Consider the following 22,485-nt stretch of genomic DNA (forward strand, 5'->3'; position numbering starts at 1 on the left):
TCAGCAGGATACCTACAGGTCCCTATAGCTAAATCAACACCCCATGCTGATGGACAGAAGTGTACTTCAGAGTGTGAGTTCATGGCATGCCATATATGCACTTCTTTGCCTGCCATTCTCAATACAAACAATTACTGCTAAATAGGATGTGAAATGTATCTCTGTTTCAAGAATAAACTTAAAAATGCCTCCAGGGTGTAATTACACTGTTTAATTTTATTAATTATTCAAGAGGTACCACTGCTTTAGTTTACATCCAAGGTAGGAAGTTCTGTCTGTAATGCACTGTTCTCGCTTGAAGTGATATGGCACATAGACAGAGGCTGGTGAAGTAAAGCAATCCACATGGATTTCCCTTCTTTTGCTGCGTTATCCCAGTTCTAGGGGCGTTTATAAGGAAATAAGACTTGCTGGTTTCAGTTTTTTGAGGGTCTTGGGCAGACAGTGCCAAGGACCCACCACCAGCCCCCTACTCACACCTTCCCTCTCCTATGCCACCCACCTGCCTGTGCATCCTTCTGCCATTGGCACTCACAGCTATCTTCACTGCCTGCTGTGCTAGCAAGGGAAGGGATTAGGGAAGGGCAGACAGGCAGATGTCAGGGAAGGTGCATGGGCAAAGAGTTGGTAGCAGTGGACTCCACCAACGCTCCTTCTAAGCTATGGAGTCTTGTGAGGAAAATTTCTACTTTGTGAGCTACTGGCATTGAAGTTGTGAGCGAGCGATTTGGCTACTGCATAAATTAGTTTGCTCTGGAGCCATCCTTCCTGAGCTAAGACAAAAATGTGTGAGCCGTAGGCTAAAAAACTGTGAGCTAGCTCACAATAACTCAGCTTAGGGAGAACACTGGACTCCACCAGAAACCCTGGGCCCCGGCAGCTGTTCCAACTCAGGGTATGCTGACGCCAGCTTTGAATCTGAGGGGAATCATTTCAAGGTGCTGGTTTTGATCTTTGAAGCCCTATGTGGCCTGGGGCCTCCCTACCTGAGGGACCGCCTTTCCCTGCATGTTCCCCAGAGAGCACCGAGGTCAGGGTCTCAAAAGTGTTTGACCCTCCCTGGACCGAAAGATGAAGAAGAAATTGGATTTATACTCCGCCCTTCATTACCCAAGGGAGTCTCAGAGCGGCTTACAAACTCCTTTTCCTTCCCCTCCTCACAACAGACACCCTGTGAGGTAGGTGGGGCTGAGAGAACTCTTGACAGAAACTGCTCTTTTTCAAGAACAGCTGTGCCAGAGTTATGGCTTGCCCAAGGTCATCCAGCCAGGTGCAAGTGGAGGAGCGGGGAACCAAACCCGGTTCTCCCAGATTAGAGTCCGCACACTTAACCACTACACCAAACTGGCACCAAGCTGCCAGACTGGCCTCTTCCAGGGCTAGGGACTTCTCAGTGGCAGCTCCACACTGGTGGGATGAGCTCCCGGAAGACATCAGGGCCCTGCGGGATCTTTTATTTATTTATTAATTTTTTATCCCGCCCTCCTAGCCAAGGCCGGTTCCCTAATTCCGCAGGGCCTGTAAGACGGAGCTCTTCCACCAGGCCTTCGTTTAGGAGCTGCCAGTGCCACTAACAACATGAACAATACTAACAACACTAACTGCCAAGGCCCTTCATGTTAACACCAATAACCTGTTATGCTGGACACTGATGGGGGCCATACTTCGGACCATCCTATCATGGCCACCGGGACGTGACCGCCACCAGCACTTTATTCTGTCTGCATTGATTTGTTTGTTATGTTTTGTATTTTATGATACCTTTATTGTAACATTTTTAACCTTTTAACGTAAGCTGCCCTGAGTCTGCCTTGGCAGGGAGGGTGGGATAAAAATAGAATAAAATAAATAAATTTACCTAGCTGTTACCTGCAGACCCCTCCCTGACACGACTCCACAGAACTCTCCCTAATCTCAGGACCCTCGGCAGCAACAAGAGACTCCAGTGGCTCTGTCTGGGTAGATACAGCTCGCTTAATGGGACCGTTTCCACTAGGAACGGTTTAAATTGCTTGTTGCATGTACCCTTGTTTATTTGCTTGCATTCCCCAATTCATTAGTTTTTAGCATACTTCCCAGTCTGGGAGTATGTTATTGCACAGCCTTTCATCCTGCCTTCCATTCCCACACTTTCTTTCAATAAAGAATGTTCGATAACGATAACATTCAAAGTTCAGTTCAAAGTTGCATCTTTCTCCTTCCCTCTGTCTGCTGCATAATCCCACCCAAAATATTGCCCCCAAGACTGTACCTATGTATAAATAGTTTACGATATTTCAGCTGGGTTTGGAGATGGAAATGTGAAGGTCATACATGTGTAGCCTCTTTAGTCCATCAGGCATCATCATCACTGGGGAAAGGCAAGTCATGCAACCATTTCAGTGCATGATATCTCCAGTCAATCCTGCACTGATTCAACTTGTGCCATACCAATTACGGGACCATGCTGTCATATGCTGAATTCAGGTTTGAGATACACATTAGCTTTCAGTTTTGATCAAGTTTTTTCCTCCCTCTCCCAAAATATTAGAACTCGAGGGCATCCAATGAAACTGATGGGCAGTAGGTTCAGAACAGACCAAAGGAAATACTACTTTACACAGAGAGTGATTAAAATGTGGAATCTGCTGCCAGGGGATGTAGTGATGGCCACAGGAATAAATAGCTTTAAAAGGGGATTAGATAGATTGTTGGAGAATAAGTCTATCAATGGCTACTAGCCATGGTGACTGAGGGGAACCTCCACATTCAGAGGCACTAAGCCTCTGAATCCCACAGCCCAGAGGCAGCATCTGGGGAAAGCCTCGGCCTCCATGCCCTGTTGTTGGCTGACCAGAGGAACTGGTTGGCCACTGCGTGAAACCAGATGCTGGACTAGACAGACCCCTGGTCTGATCCAGCAGGGCTCTTCTTATTTTCTTAAGATGTGGGGCCACTACACACTGCCAGAGCATCTGTTCTCCATGCAAAAGGTTCCATGTTGAATCCAGTTACAAGGATCAGATAGTAAATGATATGAAAGGTCCCAGAGAGCTGCTGTCAGAGTAGACAATAATAACCTTGACAAATCAATGGTCTGAACGTGGCAAACAAAACTCACTACCTAAGGACAAAAACATAAAGAAGAAAGGAACTTTAAGCTGCTGGGTGAACTTTCTTTTTAGTTTAGAGAAGTAACAGGAAAATCTCGAAGCACAGACTGATGCCCTCAACCCAGCCTGGAAACAGCTGCATGCTTAGGGCAATTTGTGTCTGAAGTAAGCATCTGTCTGCATTTTCTAGTTTGTTCTTAAGCTTACAGAAAGCACTTGGTAAGCAGATGAGCCTTTTAAAAGAATAGGATTTTGCCTCCTAGTTTATTGCTGCTGTGTGCATTTCTTATGCATTAATAAAACTTCAGTGTTTTGGGGGGGGGAAAGAAAAAACATGAAGATCTTGAGCCATTGAAAATCAGAGCCTGACTTGAGGGGAAGGGATATAGGAAATGGGAAAGAAGAATGATTTAAGCTCAAGATGAAATAAGTTACACTTTTCCTAGCAAAACCACAATCTGGTGATCTTGGCTAATATTAAAACCACAATGAAAAAACCCACACTATTTTTCTGCATTAAACATTTGGAAATTAGCTTAGAGACTGGGAAGCACTCAAACTTTAAATAGCTGAGAAATACAAACAAAATTGACAAAAGATCTGGGGCAAATGAAAGACTAAGACATTCATTATGTTATGAATGCTGTAGAATAGGGTCTATTTCATCAGCTGTAATACAAGGCCCGAGTAATTAACAGGTTATTATATGCTGTGAACAAGAAAGAGTCTTGCACAGAAAAATAATTTATGATTTTAAAAGATTTAAAGCTGAGCTATGCCACAGGTGAATAAGGTCTCAAAGGAATGCCAACAAGGCTAAACTTGGAGGTTCATCTGTATGAGCTGGAATAAATATGTAAATAAATACTACAGGTGTGTGTTTACCTCAATCAGTTGCATCAAATGAACACCTCTGATTACTGTCTAGTTGTTTTCAATACACAGAATGGAAAAAATATAAACACAAAGACAGAGATTGTAGTGCCTGATCATTGTGACTTACAGATTCAATAGTGCTTACTTCCAGGAAACCATCCTTAGCATTTCAGCATTGATGATCTAATTCAAAAAATTCCCTTTTTGCACATTCATTTTACAAATATATTGTGACTCTACAGCTTTAAAACATGATAGAGAAAAAGATGGACTGCTTCTTTTAGGATATGGTCATTAGAAGTCAATTTCTTCAAGAATGATCTTGAACAAAAAGAGATGAAAACAGGAGTTTGACTTATCAGAGCCTATACAGTGGAATTAAATGAAGGGACCTACATTCAAACAAATCAACTTGCCAAATGACTGCAATTTATATTATAGTAATTATATATCATGGATTGAATCCAAACCTGCAGAATCAAGGAAAGAAAGAAATCAACTCCTGCCAATTCCCCTATCCCAGTGCGGCCCCCATTATGGGAACCAGAAGGGAATGCCCACGTGCAAAGGGCTACTGCAGATCAGAGCCTCTCATCACCTCCTGTCTGTGTTACAAAGTGGATGTTGTAAATGAAGCATACATTTGAGGTCAACGACAAAAGATGCTTACCAAATTTTTGGTCAAACCTCCAAGCTGGCACATGGGCATTGTGCTTCAAGTTGCTGCTGGTTGGGAGAGGCACTGTTACAAAGATGGGCCCATTCACTGGAACTGGGGTCCCATCACTTCTGAGTAAGTGAACGCTAACTGCAGTGACAGGAGTAAGATCATACCTGGTGTTATTTCCTGTAGGCAAATGGACAAAGTTACGGAAATACATAAAAGGTAACATTCAAAGCTAAATTAACACTCAGGCATGTTACACAATCATCCATTGTACTGATTAACAACTACCTTCCTGTTACTCAAAGACGATAGTGACCTGGACAGCATTCTGCAAATTCAAAGTGCTCCGTCCGGTTAATTCCGATTCATTTCCTCCCAAAATGATTAACTTACACAAGTTATAACGTCACAGCTCAAATGACCTAAGCCCGCCCACACATTTCAAACAAAAGTACCGCTGACACCATGTTGTGTCTTGGTTCTGCCACCTGAAGGCTTCCCCCATGAAGACCCTCTCAGGGGTAAGCTGTAGAGAAGTGACAACGGTGACAACCCCTGACTGTTCGTTTTCCCAGCCATCCTGTGGGACAGCATTTTCAGTATCCACCAAGAGCTCAGTTCATGAGAAGAAAGTGTTTTTTTTCTTCCAGATGAGCAGTCTGCCCATTTTTCCTTCCAGTTACATCCAATTTCATGAGCAGTTTGAACAGGGGGATGGGGCTCATGGTGGAAAGAAGGGTTGGAAAAGCAATGATTGCTCGTGTGGCGTTCCAAACACAGTCCTCTGGATCTTGGCCACAGAGTTCTTTGATAGCCTGCATCTACATAAACATTCCTTGCCTTTCTGAAATAATGTTTGGCAAAGCTTGAGGGTAGACACAGTCAGCAGTAACATACTAATTTTACCACCCACCCCACACTTAGCTAAGGTTACCTACGTCCAGATGGGACCTGGAGGCCTCCCGGAATTATAACTCATCTCCAGCCAACAGACAGCAGTTCCCCTGGAGAAAATGGCTGCTTTGGAGGGTAGACTTTAGGGCATTATACCCCACGGAAGTCCCTTTCCTCCCCCAAACCTGCCCTCCACCCCAAATCTCCAGGAATTTCCCAACTTGGAGTTGGCAACCCTACTCTCAGCACTCTTACCATTATGGGAACTCATTTAAAACAGTTTGTAAATCAATCCTGTACAACTCATATACCAACCAGGGACACACAGGAAGGCTATGTGCATTTGGCCCATCATAAATGGAACAAGTTAGTTATGAATGAAAAATCTACAAAATCTATACATCTTCACTTTTTCTTTAAAAAAAACCCACAATTTTTATATTAACTGTACATTATAGTAAGCTGACTTTCCCGGCCTGTCACTTTATATGGTGTCAGAATGTAAAAGCAGAGCTTCCTATTCTACTCTTGCTGCATATAAAAATCTAACTCCCCTGCCCATGAGGCCATGGTAAGGGTTCCATCTGTCATAGATGCTTGTTTGGCATCTACCAGGAGCCCAGTGTTTTGGAGTTCCCTGTCCAAGGAAGTTCATTTAGTCTCTTGCTTCCTTTTGCAACCAGATGACAGCATTTCAGTTCTGCCAAACTTGTAAGGATTGAGATGGAGACTTTAGAGCATCTAGCTTATTGGTTCTGCTACTGGTCTTCTGTTGCCTTTATCTGGTTGGGTTTTTTTTTTGCTAGATTTGGATAGATTTTAGCATTTTTGTAATTTAGTGTATTTTAGAAACCAATGGAAACAACTCCCAGAAGGCAGTCTGTAACTCCTATAAATTTTGTAAGGAAACAATTGGCTTGGCTGGAACGCACGAAGCTGAAGGCAGCCGACTAGACTGATAAACCTCTCGGTGGGTTTTTGGTTTGCCCAGACCTGCAAAAAGGATTGGGGTTGTCAAGACCCCGGCAGACCACAACAGACACGTGGTAAATGTGTTCATATGAGCAAGTCTCAAGTTGTGCAAGTCTGACCTACTCTACCAACTAAGGCATTAGAACACTAATTTTAAAGCTTCTTTTAACAATAACCAAAGAGGTCAATGAATGAGGCTTTTCTAGGATTTTTGCTATGTTGATAACTTTTCTCTGTGGAAACTACTTTGAGTTTGCGACAGCCTTTGTTGCTTTTAGTAATTGGGGTGGGGAGAAAAAACTAATAAAGGTGGCATTGGCTATTTTTAAAAAAATCAAGATTAAAATTTACCAGTTCCATTGCCATCATATCCTTGTAAATAAGGAAAACTATCCACCTCCCAAGGTGAGCTAGCTGAAGTAAGAAATGCTGTGAGGTCACTATAGCTGGTATTCTCTGGCAGCTTGAGGGCTCTCCTCTGAAAATGAACTCGGGGCTGAATCCGTGCACCTGGCAACAAAGAAGCAAATACACTAAATAAAGATGTCATTATCCAATGGACCAGTAGATTTTTATCTACACAGAGCATATTTTTATAAACTGAAATGTAACTGCTACAACCCTTGGATACTTTTGCAATAAAAAGAACAGATCATTTCTCATTCTCCTCATTAGATCAGATTTAGAATGCCGTTGGATGCAGCCAACATTCATCATTAGCTTCCGAAATGTATTCCAGTGGAAGTTTAAAACAATTCGACAATGAGATAATCATAAGTTATACAGTTCAGTTAATTAATTCTGTTCACCTGCTAAGGGTATCCTTTTTCGCTGGTTCACCTATAAAAATTTTTAATCGGAACATCAAGTTATCTGCAGCTCTAAATGAGCTGCTTTGGGATGTCCCACCTCTTTCCAGTTTTAAAACTTTGCCCCTAGACAAAACCTTGAATCTTATTCAGCCTTCTACTGTCGTACGTCTTCCATTATAAATGACAAAACAGCAGTACTAGTCTCGTTCAAGAGTTAAACTAAGGTTATATGCAGGTTTTACGCAGACAAGAGACATTTCAGTGTGTCAGTCGTGAATATAACTGGATGGTCACACATATGGGGCAGAGGCAGGGTGGGCAATGCAAAGCAAAGAGAAGGCTTGTTCTGCACTCTAAGTCTGCTCTTCATCTCCTTTCTCTCATGGTCTGTGCCTTCCCTTGCGCTTACTGTGGCGTTGCAAGGGAACTGCTGCCAGGTCCACATGTGTCCATACTGCTTAAACCCCCTTCTGAAACTGTCAGATCCCAAGGTAGGGCCTAGTCTCTTGAAGAAACATCAATGTGGGAACATGACTGTCTTATCTATCTAAGGCATGCTTTAGGCCAAAGGCAGTTTCTGGGAACTATCATGGCCACAGGCCCAACAGTGTGGTTAACAAGATCTACCCCAGGTTTCCAAACGAGTCTCTTTCCTGGTTAGCCACAGAGATCAGTCCTGGTAGAATCTTCAGCTAAAGAAGACAACATCTTCAAAGAGCTACCAGTCCCTTGAGCCATCATGTTTTTTGAGAGGAGAGTCAAGTGGACAAGTCCAGGCACACTGATCTGCAACCTATTGCCCAGTAGATCCTTGACAGCATGCAGGGGGCTCCACAAGTCTAAGATTTCAACAAAAGAGCTACTACTTTTAGGACAAATCCATCCACACAAGAGTAAGATGGCTAGATTCAGTAGTGGAGCTAAAGTAGCCAGCCATTTTAGGGTCCCAGCTGAACAGCCCCTTTATGGACAGCTATTACGCTGCTGAATACTCAACCAATGATGAACTTTTATTCAACATCATCACTGAACATTATCAGAAGAGATCTGAGTCTTGAAAGGGTTAGAGTCAACTTCATGCAGGATTTATGGTTTTTGTTCTGGTTAGACATCTGCTTATGAGCCAAAGCATCTTTCCACAACTTCATACTATTAACAAAGCTTTCCAGCAAACACAGCAAGACCCCTGTCTGCAAGCTTTTTCCATAATGTGCAAACAAAGATTTGAAACAGCTGTTACTGTATTCCCAAGAGCTCATTTTTCAGAGCATGTAGCATGCTTCCAAAACAGCTTTCCAATCAAGATTACACTTCATCCTCATGCTTGTAACAAAAAATGGAATGTGACAGCAGAATGCTTAGCTGTACTATCCAGTGTTGCTCATTCAATAAACAGTCGTATGGATAATGACAACAAAGCCAATGAAGTTATACCATTTTAAAATAGAGTCATCAGGTAATGAACCAGAATTTAAATTCTAGTGATTCTTCTAGCCATTAGAACCTCTATACTACCATCATGAAACATTTGCAATAGACCTACAATTAAATTCAACACAAAACACAAAGCCAAGTAAATATCTATAAACAAGAACACTTCATACTCTTACCTAAAGATTTTCTTCTTTGTGAAAGAGTAGGGATGTACTCTCCACTCTGTCATACAAATAAATACCATATGAGACAAACACTGTACACGGACCTCATTCCTATGATTCTCCTCCCACAAAAATGGGGAAAGGTGCCCTGACCTGGATAGCCCGGGCTAGCCCAATCTCCTCAGATCTCGGAAGCTAAGCAGGGTCGACTCTGGCAAATACTTTGATGGGAGACCTCCTTGAAATACCAGAGGCCGGGGGGGGGGCATTATTCAGCCACCTCTCTGAATATCCTCCAGGCCCCCAGTAGGGGTCAGTCACCAGAGGTCGCCATGACTTCCAGGTGTGCACGCACTCATGCGCACACACTCACATATGAAAAATACCAAAAGGGGGGGGGAAGGTACACAAACTTGGCCTATGTGTTTATGTTTTAGGCATGTGTATTAGACATCATACACAACCTTTAGTGAACTGAGTAAGTACACTGAGGAAAACACTTCAATATGACGAAAAACTTTAACCAAGAGACTGGGCCTTAAAATCTCCTCTAGTCTTTCTCAATCCCAGCCAGTGGGAGCTGTGACAGCCTTTGTTGCCGCTCCTCTTTCCCCCCCACAGAGGCAAATCCATGTTTTATACCTTCTCCCTCCTAACTTTCCACTGTCCAACTCCTCCCCTCTTATACATCCTTCTGCCCGGTCTCCCCATTAATCCGGCTCCTCCTCTCTGCCTCCTTCTCTGCTTCACCTCACCTGCCAGGTTCTGCTCCACTCCCTCTGGCTTCCTAAGGCTTCTGCCACTGGTTCTTCAGCTGCATCCTCCTCCCACTGTGGGGATGGCCACAGAGTTCTGGTGAGGCTCAGGTCAATCTTTCCAGCCCCTCTTCACGTCCCATGTCCTCTGCAACCCAGCCACCTGACAAGGGACAACTCAGGCTTCCCAAGTGCTACTGAGATTGACAGTCAGCACCTGAGGACACCATGTCTTCTGAAGCTGCTACACCAGACTGGCACAACAGTTTGGCAGTGCTCATTTTTAAAAACCTGATCTGCTACATAGAAGGTCTTATAGTCAGGCCAGAAGACATTCCTGCAATTCTAAATTTTAAAACTGAGTCAAGTGAATACGTTAAAACGCAACAACATACTGAAATAATATGAGCACAGCTAACAACAGCGAACGCAGCACATTTGTCTAACAGGAAAGGGATCCCAGCCCTAAATTGAAAACAGCAACTTTACAGACTAAATACTTTTCAAACTATGAGCAGCCTAGGGGGATGCTCCATTTCCCTGGTGGTTTGCAGTACTTGCTATATCTCAGGAGCAGCCCTGCTCCAACGGACAGATATCTGTCTATGCTGCTCTACATATGAGTTTGTACTCCGCAACAGAGAAAAAGCATAAAATAACAAAAAGTGATGGCCTAGCAAAATGTCAAAAAAGTATAGGCAGTGTCCTCCTACTACAACGACACTATGAACATAAACCAGGTTTTTCCAATGAACTGGTCAGTCTCCCTACAAGAGAATTCTAACCACCATCTAAGGATTGTTTCTACAGACAGCAATGATCTATTATTAACCGCTGGTGGCATTTACCAATGTGTCTCAAACTTGGAAACTTCAACAGGAGAAAACAAAAGAGTTTTGCATGCCCTGTTGGGTTGATCTTTGACCTCAGTGGAGGGGAAGAGGAGCCTTCCCAGATTAGAACCAGCAGAGCAGAAATCCCTTTCCCTCCTTGATCATGAAGAAATACCTTGGTGTCCCAAAGTGTCAGGGATGACCTCAGCGGTAGACTAATATTCTCTATTTATATAACAAAGCTGTGCTCCCCCAGCATCTGCCAGTTATCCACAGCCCCTTGGCCTGTAGTCTGGTTGGGGGCTGAATCAGAATATACAATGATAGTTGCCATACTCTTGACTTGGCGAAAGGCAATGAGAGCTACCAAGGGTTTTGTGAATGTGGAAGCTGTTGCCAGCACAAATGGCCCAATGCTGAAAGAGCCCATGGTTCTATGAGAATTATGAGAGCTGCTGAAATGTCCTTCAATTTGGTCTCATTGGTATGTGAGAAAGTGTATATGTTACACAATCTGTACACCTGCAGCAACAATATGGACAAGTTTCTTCACGGGACATGTTTCTTTCTAGGAACACTGAATCTCTTTAGGGTGATAAAGGTAAAGGTTCCCTTGCTCGAAAGCCAGTCGAATCCGTCTCTAGGGTTGCGGTGCTCATCTCCGTTTCAAAGCTGAAGAGCCAGCGCTGTCCGAAGACATTTCCGTGGTCATGTGACCCTTAAATCTCCAAGAGGTTTTTTTTTGGGGGGGGATTAAAGAATATAACAAACCTCTAAGAACTGCTGGAAATGGGAAACTGAACCCATGGCCTGAATATCTAAGAAATGCTGTATAGCTTTGAAAAATTGTTGGTATTGGGGTCCCCAGATGTTAGGGATTTGATAAATGATACATAAGAATTCTGATTAACTCTATTATCAGAGCTGGCCTATTTGGGCATAAAATGCTGCGAATGACCCTTATCTGCAACTGGAGGGAAGCAGTAACATATTGAGTGAGGTTTCTTTACTCCTCCTTGGGATGTGTCCTTGAGAGGAGGAAGTAGATGAGATTTTCTTTCCTGGGAATTGGGGTGATTCCACTTGGAGGTGATGTCTTTGGATTTCTGGACTAGTAGAACAGCCCCAAAGCCTGTCGTCTCAGCCACAGGGAAGGCCTCAATCTGATCACCTTGAAAGGAACCCTTTAGTAATTTACTGGTCACCAAGAAAGAGTTGGCCAAATGTGACTAGAAATTTGGATCATATCCCCCTTTTTAGCCAAAGATTTATACGTGGAAAGCCAAAACTTGCACTCAAGAGTCGTTCAGTATCTACCAACAAAATCTGCCACAGCAAAGAGGCTATGGAAAGAAAGCTTTCTAACCCAATTTTAATTGGAGGGGGTTATTTGCCCTAGGCCCACACCCTAGCAGTTATATTCTGATGTCCCCTACTCCCTAATGAGGATGATCGGAAGAAAGGAAGAGGAAGAGAATATGTTGACTTTTTTGTGTTCCAAATACCTGCATGATGGCTCTAAATATACCGTGGTTTCACACAGATGTTAAAAAGCATGGGGCACAAGATGGAAATTTGCAGGACTCCAAAGCCAGACGCCAGGAGGGTGAGCAGCAGTCTCCCAGCACCAACCTCTGAAACCTACCTTTGAGATAGGACCAAAACCATCACAAGCCAGTGCCTCCCAGCCCCAACCCTGAAAGGTAGCCCAGAAGTATACTATGATTGATGGTATCAAAAGCTGCTAGGAGATTTGGGAGAATTAACAGGGTTGCACTCCCCCCATCCACCAGGTTGACAAGGCCTGTTTCAGTCCCATAACCAGGCCTGAAACCAGATTGGAATGTGTCTAAACATTTCACTTCAAGCCCTGACCTGGATAACCCAGGCAAGCCCAGTCTTGTCAGATCGCGGAAGCTAAGCAGGGCTGACCCTGGCAAGTACTTGGAAGGGCGACCTCCAAGGAATACCAGGGCCGGGATGCAGAAACAGGTTATCAAGCTGCCTCTCTGAAACGTCCTAGCCCCACTAGGGGTTGCCAGAAGTCACCATGGCTTCCAGGCTCACAAGCGTGCATGCATGCACGCACACTCACAATACTCACCCAAAAAAAGAATGAAAAAAACCCAATCCACTTCATTCAGGAATTCCTAAGTTCTCCAGCCACCCCTCAATCACCTTGCTCAAGAATTGTAAATTTGAGACTGGGTGGTAGTTATTTTGCTCTTCTTGGTCCAGAGTAGGCTTCTTTAGGTGTGGATGCACCACTGCCCACTTTGAGGCAGAGGTGACTACCCCCTCTTTCAAGGAGCCATTTACTGTTACCTGGACCCAGACCGCCATGAGGCTGCATTATCAGAAGCATTTCAGCAAGGCACGGGGGAGGCAACCATGATACTGTTTGCTAACTGGCCAAGTTTCTTCTGAAGCTATTAAGTGCACTTTGTAATACCAGCAAAACTGGAGAGAATTCATGATAACAAAGCTTCGATCATTAAGGACTTGGAAAGAAAAAAGGAAGGAAGTGGGGCATTTCATCTAGCAACATTATTTTTATCTTCATGAAACTCAAATACTCCCAGAAGTTTATTGCCAAGGGAAGAACCCTCCACCCACCCTCCATGGAATCAAGTAACAGCCATGCAGTTTTAGGGTGGATATAGGAAAACAATTCCTAGCTCTAGCTAGGAGTGGTTGCCAAAGAGAGCTGAGAAATACTTGTAATTACGAGGAGATTGGATGAGCGTCTGCTATAGGTTAAGACTAACTGCTTCACAGAACTGGATGAAATAGGCCTTGGGGACATTCAAGCTCATACTAGATTTCTGGGACCAATTTTGCACATTATCCATAAACACAGGGCAATAACACTACTAGGTAAAGGGTTGGTCTCTAATTTGTTTTTCTGTGACTTCAGCTGTCAGCATCCTTTCATGGTGCTTACTTCTTCTGAATGTCACAAAACTGAACCACACAGAGGGGACTTTAATAGGATTGTTAGCTGTCTTGGTTTTTTTGTTAGCCTCTGGGTTTTGTGTGGATTCTGATCATGGCCATCTGGTACCAATACAATTTTTTTCACTTGGTGCTTTCGCAGATGCTGAATAATGCACTTTCAAATAATTCTCAATGCACTTTACAACTGGATTTTACTGTGTGAAACTGCAACATCCACCTGCAACAGATTGCTAAAATGCATTCAAATTGGATTTAAAGTGCATTATTCAGTGTGTGTGTGAAAGCATCGATCTCTAGCCTGAGTAGATTCACAGATAGAATGCAAACTGTGCAGGCAGGATTCTGTACAGCCTTATAGTTTAAAAGGTTGAGCCTCCTTCCACTTTTGCGTATTCTAGCTAATACTAGAAGTCACCTCTTGGACCAAAAGGCCTGCTGCATCTCTCCCCAGTGAGTCTTGCTGTTGTTCGAGAAGACAGCATAAACAAATCCAAGTATGAGCCAGGTTAGTTTAAAAAAACTCCCTCCCCCCATTCTAAACCATTGCAGCAGGGCAATCCTGAGTTACACCCTTCTAAGCCTACTGACTTCGATGGACTTTAAAAGGTATAATCTATTTGGGACTGTATTGTACTTCGTATAGGCCTGGAATACGAGTGGCAAACTCACTTTAAGGATGCCAATTCTGAACAAGCGCCCTGTTCAGGAGGATTACTGGCAGAATTGGTAATAAACAGGGATATATGAATTATGTGTAAAAAGCAACAACATTTTGAGGCAAGATAACTCAAATTCTGTAGCAAGAAAAGGAGAATTCTGTAACACATACTAGCAATGCATTTTAAATACATTATTTTGAATAATCCATTTTTTTGCAATCTCTAGAAATCCATCTGAACCTAGAAGTTTGCCATAAATTTGCCATTTTCCATCTTAACAGCCATAACCTTTTTTAAAAAAAATGCACGTCGACATTTTTAAATGACTGGATTCTAACTCTTGCATCATTCAGCAATTTTGTCCCCACTGTTTGTATAAAATAAAATGCAGCCCTGGAAAGGGAAAAAAATGCCAGCCAAAAAACATTGGGGTATGTTTTGAATTGAACTGTAAACACGACAAGGACAACAGTGATTAACAGAAACACATCTACTGGATTTGCTGGGCTTTATTAAAGACTGTAAAATAAAAGGGTTAATGACTCTTGAATAACAGTGACGTTTTGTGACTGCTACTCACAGAGTAATGTATACTGGGGTAAATATTATCCAAGAGTTAGCAAGACTTGTTTCTCAAAGAAAACTGAAACAATTGTTTACATGTTTGCTTTTATTTACATATTTCTTTAAAATATTTATCTCCTACCTTCCCATCTTGTTTTAAGGCAGCTCCTATGACATTAATCTCTTCATTTACTCCACATAACCCCCAACCCTCTAAGTAGCTTATTTAATTGGCTAATTGTCACAGATGCTTCACATAAGCAAGACTTTGATTACAGCCAGAACACTCCCAGGATGTAAGAGTTGAACTCTGAATTTAGTTGTTTTCCTTCTCCCCTCCCTCTCTCATCTACATGGCGTATATTTGTTTTTAAGCCATTGTTTTAAATTGTAAAGCACCTTGAATGCATTGGCAGACAGGCAATATATAAACTGTTAACAAACAAACTATTCACTGATGCCCCTTTAAATGCTCCAAGGCATTTCTAGGAAAGCGAGGGAGATTCTCTAGCCCAAAACTCTTGCAACACTTTAAAAAGCCTTCCCAATACCTTCCAACTATCCCAAATTATGATAAACAAGGCATTTCTTGGGATGAATGGAAATTTCATGAACTGAGGTTAGACCACTGTAGTTCATTAACTGTAGTCCAAGAAATTAGACCAGGTTATTTCCACCCGTGATAAAAGGAGCAAGTGCTGAATTTACATGTGAGGAGCTTCGAATAAATCAAGTTAATGATCTGATGACTATGATGTCTTCTCCAAATGTAGATTTCTTCACGTTGATTTCTAAGTAATGCTCTAACTGTGAAATGGGAGAAACGATCATGGCAAGGTAATGAAGGTCCCTTCGTTTCCAAGCAGCCACATACCTTGAAATCCTGAGACTATCTGTACAACATCTTCATACACCATTAGAGTAGCTGAACGTTCAGGAAGAAGGCCAAGGCTCAGAGAAGAAAACACTGTGGAAGGAAAGTGGGTTAAGTGGGATATATGCTAATCCTGAAGTAAACCATTGTGTTAAAAAAACAACATGCCCTTCAAAGTTTGCTGACAAACGGCCTATTGACACAATGGATAGAACTCTTCCAAACTACCGTTAGTAAAGGTAAAGGTTCCCTTCCTCGAAAGCCAGTCGAGTCCGACTCTAGGGTCGCGGTGCTCATCTCCGTTTCAAAGCCGAAGAGCCAGCGCTGTCCGAAGACGTTTCCGTGGTCATGTGGCTGGCGTGACTAAACACCAAGGCGCACGGAACGCTGTTACCTTCCCACCGAAGTGGTACCTATTTATCTACTCGCAATTTCTTGCTTTCGAACTGCTAGGTTGGCAGGACCTGGAACTAGAGACAGGAGCTCACTCCGTCATGCGGCACACTCCGGTCTTGAACTGCTGAACTACCGACCTTCCACAGCCTGCAGTTCAGCGTCTTAACCACTTGAGCCACCGCTATCTATCAATTATATCCGAAGCATTTATTTGACCTGTGTCAGCTGGGGTAGCCATGCTGGCCTGCTGTAAAAGAGCTGGATTCAAGGCCAGGAGCACCGTGGAGACCAACAACATTTCCAGGGTAGAAGCTTTTGAGAGTCAAAGCTCCATTCTTCTGACTCAAAAGTTTATGCCCTGGAAATCTTGTTGGTCTCTGCGGTGCCACTGGACTCGAACCTAGGCCATTTATTTGAACTGTTTTTGCATAAAGCTGCTTGTGCTTGCGTACTCAAGAAGAACAATTTGGAGCAAGCATGAAAACGCTTACATGGACAGGCAGTGGAAGAGGATGGATGTCACTTTAAATGGGCTCTAACTGAGCAAAAGTACAACTGCCATGGACCACCAATGCCCCTGTTCCACCCTGAGCAGGGGCAAGACTTCCCCGCCAGAGAGCACATCAAAATTCAGCTGAGAAACTGCAACAACAGAAGATTTTGCCCTGTAGACACAGCAGACAGAAAACGAAATCCAGTATTTTCCAGAAAGCATGCTTTTGTCCAAGTTTGGAAAAGCAGCTTCTCTATTTCTGAACCACTCTCAAGGACCTGGTTCAGCCAATACTCTTCCCCAGTTTCTCTCCTATTCACAGTGGGGGATCAGGGCTATGCCTTCCCATGCTGGTCACATTTCCTACTGGACAGCCCACAAGTGTGATGCTTAAATATGCACATGTATAAACAGACCAATGTACCTAGACCTGAACTGTGTGCTCGATTACCCTCACACCACCAATCCAGGAATCAAAAAACGATGCTTATGCATCGTGAGTTTCGTGCACATATACCCGGCTCACACCACCAATCCAGGAATCAAAAAACTATGCTTATGCATTGTGAGTTTCGTGAGTTTCATGCACATATACCCGACTGAAACATTATAATCCATGCATGGATGCCTGGTGACCTCAGAAGTAGGAAAGCCATGCTCTCACTCCCCCACAGTGTGTAGGAGAGAAACTGAGGCAGAATGTCATATAAACCAGGCCCTTGTAAAGAAGATGTATGTCAAAGGATGTTAGACGTACAACCACATAGATAGGAGCAATGCCATTCAAAATGTGGAGAAATGGTTAACAGCTTTTTATCAAAATTTGCACTAGAACACTTCAAATTCAGTTATTACAAATCTAGGAACAAATTATGATTGCCCCACCCAGAACAGGGGAGATGCCCTCTCAGCTGTGTGAAACTACTGTTCAATTGATTTTTACCATAATTTGGAGGATGTCAATCAACTACATATTAATCTGCTTGATGATTTTATACTTTTCAAAAATCAAGGTTACTTCCCATCAATAATTTCAAACATTCTCTACAGTTTTGGCAACAAGACTCCCAGTATTTAAAATAGTAGCAGATATACCATCAGCATTCATTTAAACAATGTATATGTATAGGGCATTTCCCCCCTTGGTCAGCTATGACACATTATAATTTCCTGAATGCTCTGCTGAGCATTAATGAATTCACGCTGTAAGTCAGAAGCTTCTCAAATTACAGATGTCCCATCATAATAATTTCTTTCTACGTGTACAGTCTCAGACTAAATGAGCATTCCGGGCATAATGCATTACAAGTAGAATAAATTATAAAGGAGATAGCACTGAAGAATACAATTCGAATGACAAATTCTCTTTTAGCTGTTGTAGATTTTCCGGGTTGTATGGCCATGGTCTTGGCACTGTAGGACCTGACGTTTCGCCAGTAGCTATGACTGGCATCCTCAGAGGTATAACACAGAAGGAGTACTCTCTGTCACCTTGACACAGAGAGTACTCCATCTTTCTGTGTTAAACTTCTGAGGATGCCAGTCACAGCTACTGGCAAAACGTCAGGTCCTACAATGCCAAGACCACAGCCATATAACCCGGAAAATCTACAACAACTAATGAACTCCGGCCATGAAAGCCTTTGACAACATATCAAATTCTCTTTTTTTGAACATAATTTTATTTGTTAGAATGAAAAACAATATACAAGCCTGAGGTGAAAACTATGTACCAGTGCCTCGCTCTTTGAACCAAAAGAGAACTGCTAAACTATGAACTTCCTTCAGTTTTTCTGCATAGTAATTGGACCTCTTTTTGTTCAGTTTTCAATTAATCATAAAAATTAACATACAGTCCCTAAAATGCGACATTTTAGCAGGTTCTCTGGAGAGGCAGCATAACGTTTTCTATTAAAATAAATACTGTTCCTAAAATCTCATTACACGGCATGATAATAATCTGAAAACTCTTGTTAAACTATATTTTAAGCTAATTATCACATCATGAAGAAGTATTGGAAGGCACATCTGATCAGAAATAGATTGACAAGCTTCATGCCTAGTTTGTGAAGTCATATCTAACCAGAACATAAATTTTGTTAAAGAAATCCACAACATGACAAGTGCTGCAATTGATGGATGCATAAAAATGTGGCTGTATATTAATTTTTGTTACAGTTACTTTAAAATCTTTTGTCAAGGCCTGCCATCTTATAATTTCCTTCCAAAAAGAGACTTATTGGTTTCAAAGCACCTATTTGGGATTTGGTTTGTTATATGATAAACTGCATTTCCACCAATCGCTTCTACATCTGCATTACATAAGGTCAGGGCTGATTCCTGTGGCAACTGACAGTTGTGCCAACTACCAGGGGTGTGCGTATAGTCAGATATAGACAATGCTCAAAAATATCATCACCGCTCTGACTTTTTGAACATCCCTGACTCTTCCTAACTTTTTCATGGCATGTGAAAAGGAAAAGTATATTCAGTTCTAGTGGCTTTTACCCAGCTGTCTCCTCATATGCTACTTGTAGGTTAATGTTAAAATGAGCAATGGCTGCAGTGCTACTCACATTTAAAAACAAAAAAAGCTGGCATTAATGTATGTTCTCATCACCTAGGCGCTGTGAAATGTGACCTGATAGATGTCCTTTGATCTCTTCCTTTCTTACAGCTTACTGGGAGTGAGGGAATACATGTCTATTTAAGTAATAAGGCTCCGGTAATTACATTAGCCTGTTTTTGAACAATTTAAGGTAACTGATTTATTGCCTTACTGACTCACTGCCTTATCTGACTCACGTCCCTTCTTCCTCTGTGTAATCAGAGATTTCTATCTAAACTCCTAAACCTTATTTGCTCTTCTATCAGTCCTTAAACTTTAGGGCCCTAAATGCAGTAACTTTATTATTATTAACGTTTCCTTGAATAGATTATGGCTCCTTCACAGAGCTAGTCTTGTTTTACCTCAGTTTATAACACACTCCCAGTTGACAGAATCTGAATCAAACAAACCCAGTTGAAATACTAAAGTAAGAAGACTTGCACTTCGATACGAATGAAATATTTTACAATGTGCTGTTTAGATGTACTGAATTAACTTATTATAACTATTGTTCTTCTCTCCTTTTCTGTTGTCCCTTTCGACCATTTAGCAGAGGATCCAAGCACAAATAAGGGGCAAAATAATGGCTCCTTCTCATGGAAAGCAGTGGCAAACTGCCTAATGAACTCAATGGAGAACATTGAAACAAGCAACGCTTTCAGAAACACGCACTCAATTCAAGTGCCTTCTCTCTTGAAAACTCTTGGATATGAAACAATCCCTGTTTAGATTTCAATGACCTGTTGAAAACCACCACAAATTCGGTTCCCCTTATTAAAAAAAAATCAATAAATTATTAAAAGCAAAACATGCCATGTAATGACAAGCTGTATTTAAGAGAGACTAAAACAAGAAATAATATGTTGTTTCCATGCATTAATGTCATTTTTGCTTCCTCCCCTTCTCTCCATGCCAAGATTATTAATGGAAAACACCATATGATCTAGTTCAGGGTTTCAGAAATCCAGCCATACTGAGACTTCTGCAGTGGCCACTAAGAAAATGATTCGCCTCATTGACTTTTATAGTACAAAGCTATCCACCACACAATTTCTGTGGCTTCACCTGTGGCCATAGCTACATATCAGGTGAAACCCTTGTTAATACAGGGCTTCTGCTTTCAAGTCGCACAATTTCAGACGGCTTCATTTATAACCAAGCAGGATAATAAACTTCTTTTGTTTCATGTGTTTTTTGCATGTCGAACATTAAACCACGAGATGATTGGCTTCAATTCTAAAGTATGGTTTTAAGTCATTACTATAGCTAACGGTAAAGGAGTTAGTTTGTGCCAATTACAAAACAGAAAACACCGGCCAACCTACAGACTACCACAGGCTACAGTGATCCACGCGACGGTCACCTCAAGACTAGACTACTGTAACACTCTCTACATGGGGCTGCCCTTGTCGCAAATCCGGAAGCTGCAGCTAGTGCAGAATGTCGCAGCCAGGCTCTTGATGGGTCTCCCCAGACAGGAGTACATCTGGCCAGCGCTGAAGGCACTGCACTGGCTGCCAATAACATACCGAATTCGCTTCAAGGTGCTGGTACTTACCTTTAAAGCCCTATATGGCCTGGGTCCGACATACCTGAGGGACCGCCTTTCCCCATACATACCTCAGAGAGCACTACGGTCGGGGTCACAACATCGACTAATTACTCCAGGCCCTAAGGATGCCAGGCTCGCTGTTACCAGGGCCTTTTCAGTGGCGGCTCCTCTCTGGTGGAATGAGGTTCCGGAGGATATCAGGGCCCTGCGGGACCTTGCACAGTTCCACAGGGCCTGCAAGATGGAGCTCTTCCACCAGGCTTTCAATTAGGAACTGCCACCACTACTATCAACGACCACTAATATTAACACCTATGGCAAGGGGCTGGCCCTGCATTGAGATCGAGCCACACTACCATGGGAAGCCGGAATACCGCTGAATGGAGAGTTTAGTATTATGTCTGATAGTGCGCCTTTAAAACTTTTGTAAGAATGACCATCGTAATGAGCCCTTTAATTGTTATTTGTTCTTGTATGATTTTTAACTGTTTTTATATGTTTTATCATGACTTGGCATATGGTGCCAATAACTGTGAGCCGCCATGAGCCCGTCCGCGGAAAGGGCGGGATATAAATCCAATAATAATTTAAAAAACTAACTCAGGGTGCCCAATATAATATAATACATTAGTAACAATAATACTTTAATATGATTTTGTAAATTAATGAACAGAAAGTCCCCACCCCCCAAACAGCTTGACCAATGACTGAACATACTTCAAGAGGCACAGAATGTTGATATCAGTTAAGGAAAGGGGGGAGAATTCACTTGTTCAAGTCCCTGACAGCTGTTCAAACCTTGAAAAGGAAAATTTGGGCGTGCAAGGGAGGGACTTCCAAATCATTTACCTTCCTGCCCTTGATGGTCCCCCCAAGCTTGTTCTCTCAAATACCAAAGTTCATTGTCATGCAGACAGCGAAACAGGGCCACCCACAAAGAAGTTAGGTGTTCTGCTCCCCTGGAGGGATTCTCCAAAAATGCTGCAAATCACTGTATTTTAAATTTCAAAACGGCCTTATGTGGAATATTTAAAGCAGCAGAAAGGAGGGGAGGGGGAAGGAGGGAGTTGTGGAAACTGCTCTTCTCAAGCATCTAAACTCACAGCATCCTGCAAGTGTAGATTTGGGAGTCAGATCTCCTAATACTCTGTCCTCCTGACTGCTTGCAGACCAACTGAGGGATTACGTTCATGCAATAGATTTTTATTTTTTAATCCTTCCATCTTAGTTTTTATTCTTATGGTTTTTAAATTTTCATACATGATTTTAAACTTGATCTTGTAGCCGCATGTATGCTGACAGAGGCATAATACCCCGTGTTTACTGATGATAATGAACATAGTGCCTATGTCCTGAAAGGGATAGCGAGGCTGAAATTCAGGCTACCTTTCTCCTAAAGGAGCATGTAGTAGAAACGAGTACATCTCAGCTGATATTGAAACTAGGGATGAAGGAAAATACTATGATGAAACATCACAGAGCAAGCAGTGAACACTGGTGCAGCTTCTTCTCCTGGGTAACCCTCACACAGCTCACAAAACGCCACAAACCAGGGCAGTACTTATTTCTAAAATGAGAGCTTGCCCCACCTTGAAAGCCTTTCCTTGTGAGGAGTTTCAGTTATGGTTAATCACTGGTGAGAAGAAAGAATTCTGTACATGGCGAGAGACATTCCCTTTACTACTGTTTCACACCTCCGATGACACAATACTCAGTGCTGAAAAAATGTCCTGGAGAACACAGGCTCAAATTACCCTATTTACCTGAAAGGAAGATTAGTTTTCTTCCCCAAAAAATGTGGTACCGAGAAAAAGAGGGCTCCATCTTAAATTCACAAAGAAGTTCCAATTAGGCACGGGGGGGGGGGGGCCTTTTGTATTTA

General features: G+C 42.5%; 1 protein-coding gene across 1 annotated transcript in view; it reads right to left on the bottom strand.

Annotated features, from left to right (window-relative positions):
* The window catches only part of FAM171A1 (family with sequence similarity 171 member A1), a 98,345-nt gene that overhangs the window by 25,063 nt on the left and 50,797 nt on the right, over window positions 1-22,485 (bottom strand). Inside the window, exons 3-5 of the mRNA XM_015423759.1 lie at window positions 15,555-15,647; window positions 6,853-7,011; window positions 4,639-4,815 (exon numbers count right to left, since the gene is read on the bottom strand). Coding sequence (XP_015279245.1) covers window positions 4,639-4,815; window positions 6,853-7,011; window positions 15,555-15,647 — 429 coding nt within the window. The remainder of the gene's footprint in view (window positions 1-4,638; window positions 4,816-6,852; window positions 7,012-15,554; window positions 15,648-22,485) is intronic.

This window comes from Gekko japonicus, unplaced genomic scaffold (assembly GCF_001447785.1).
Source record: "Gekko japonicus isolate JY-2015 unplaced genomic scaffold, Gekko_japonicus_V1.1 scaffold94, whole genome shotgun sequence".
NCBI classification, from domain to species: Eukaryota; Metazoa; Chordata; class Lepidosauria; order Squamata; family Gekkonidae; genus Gekko; species Gekko japonicus.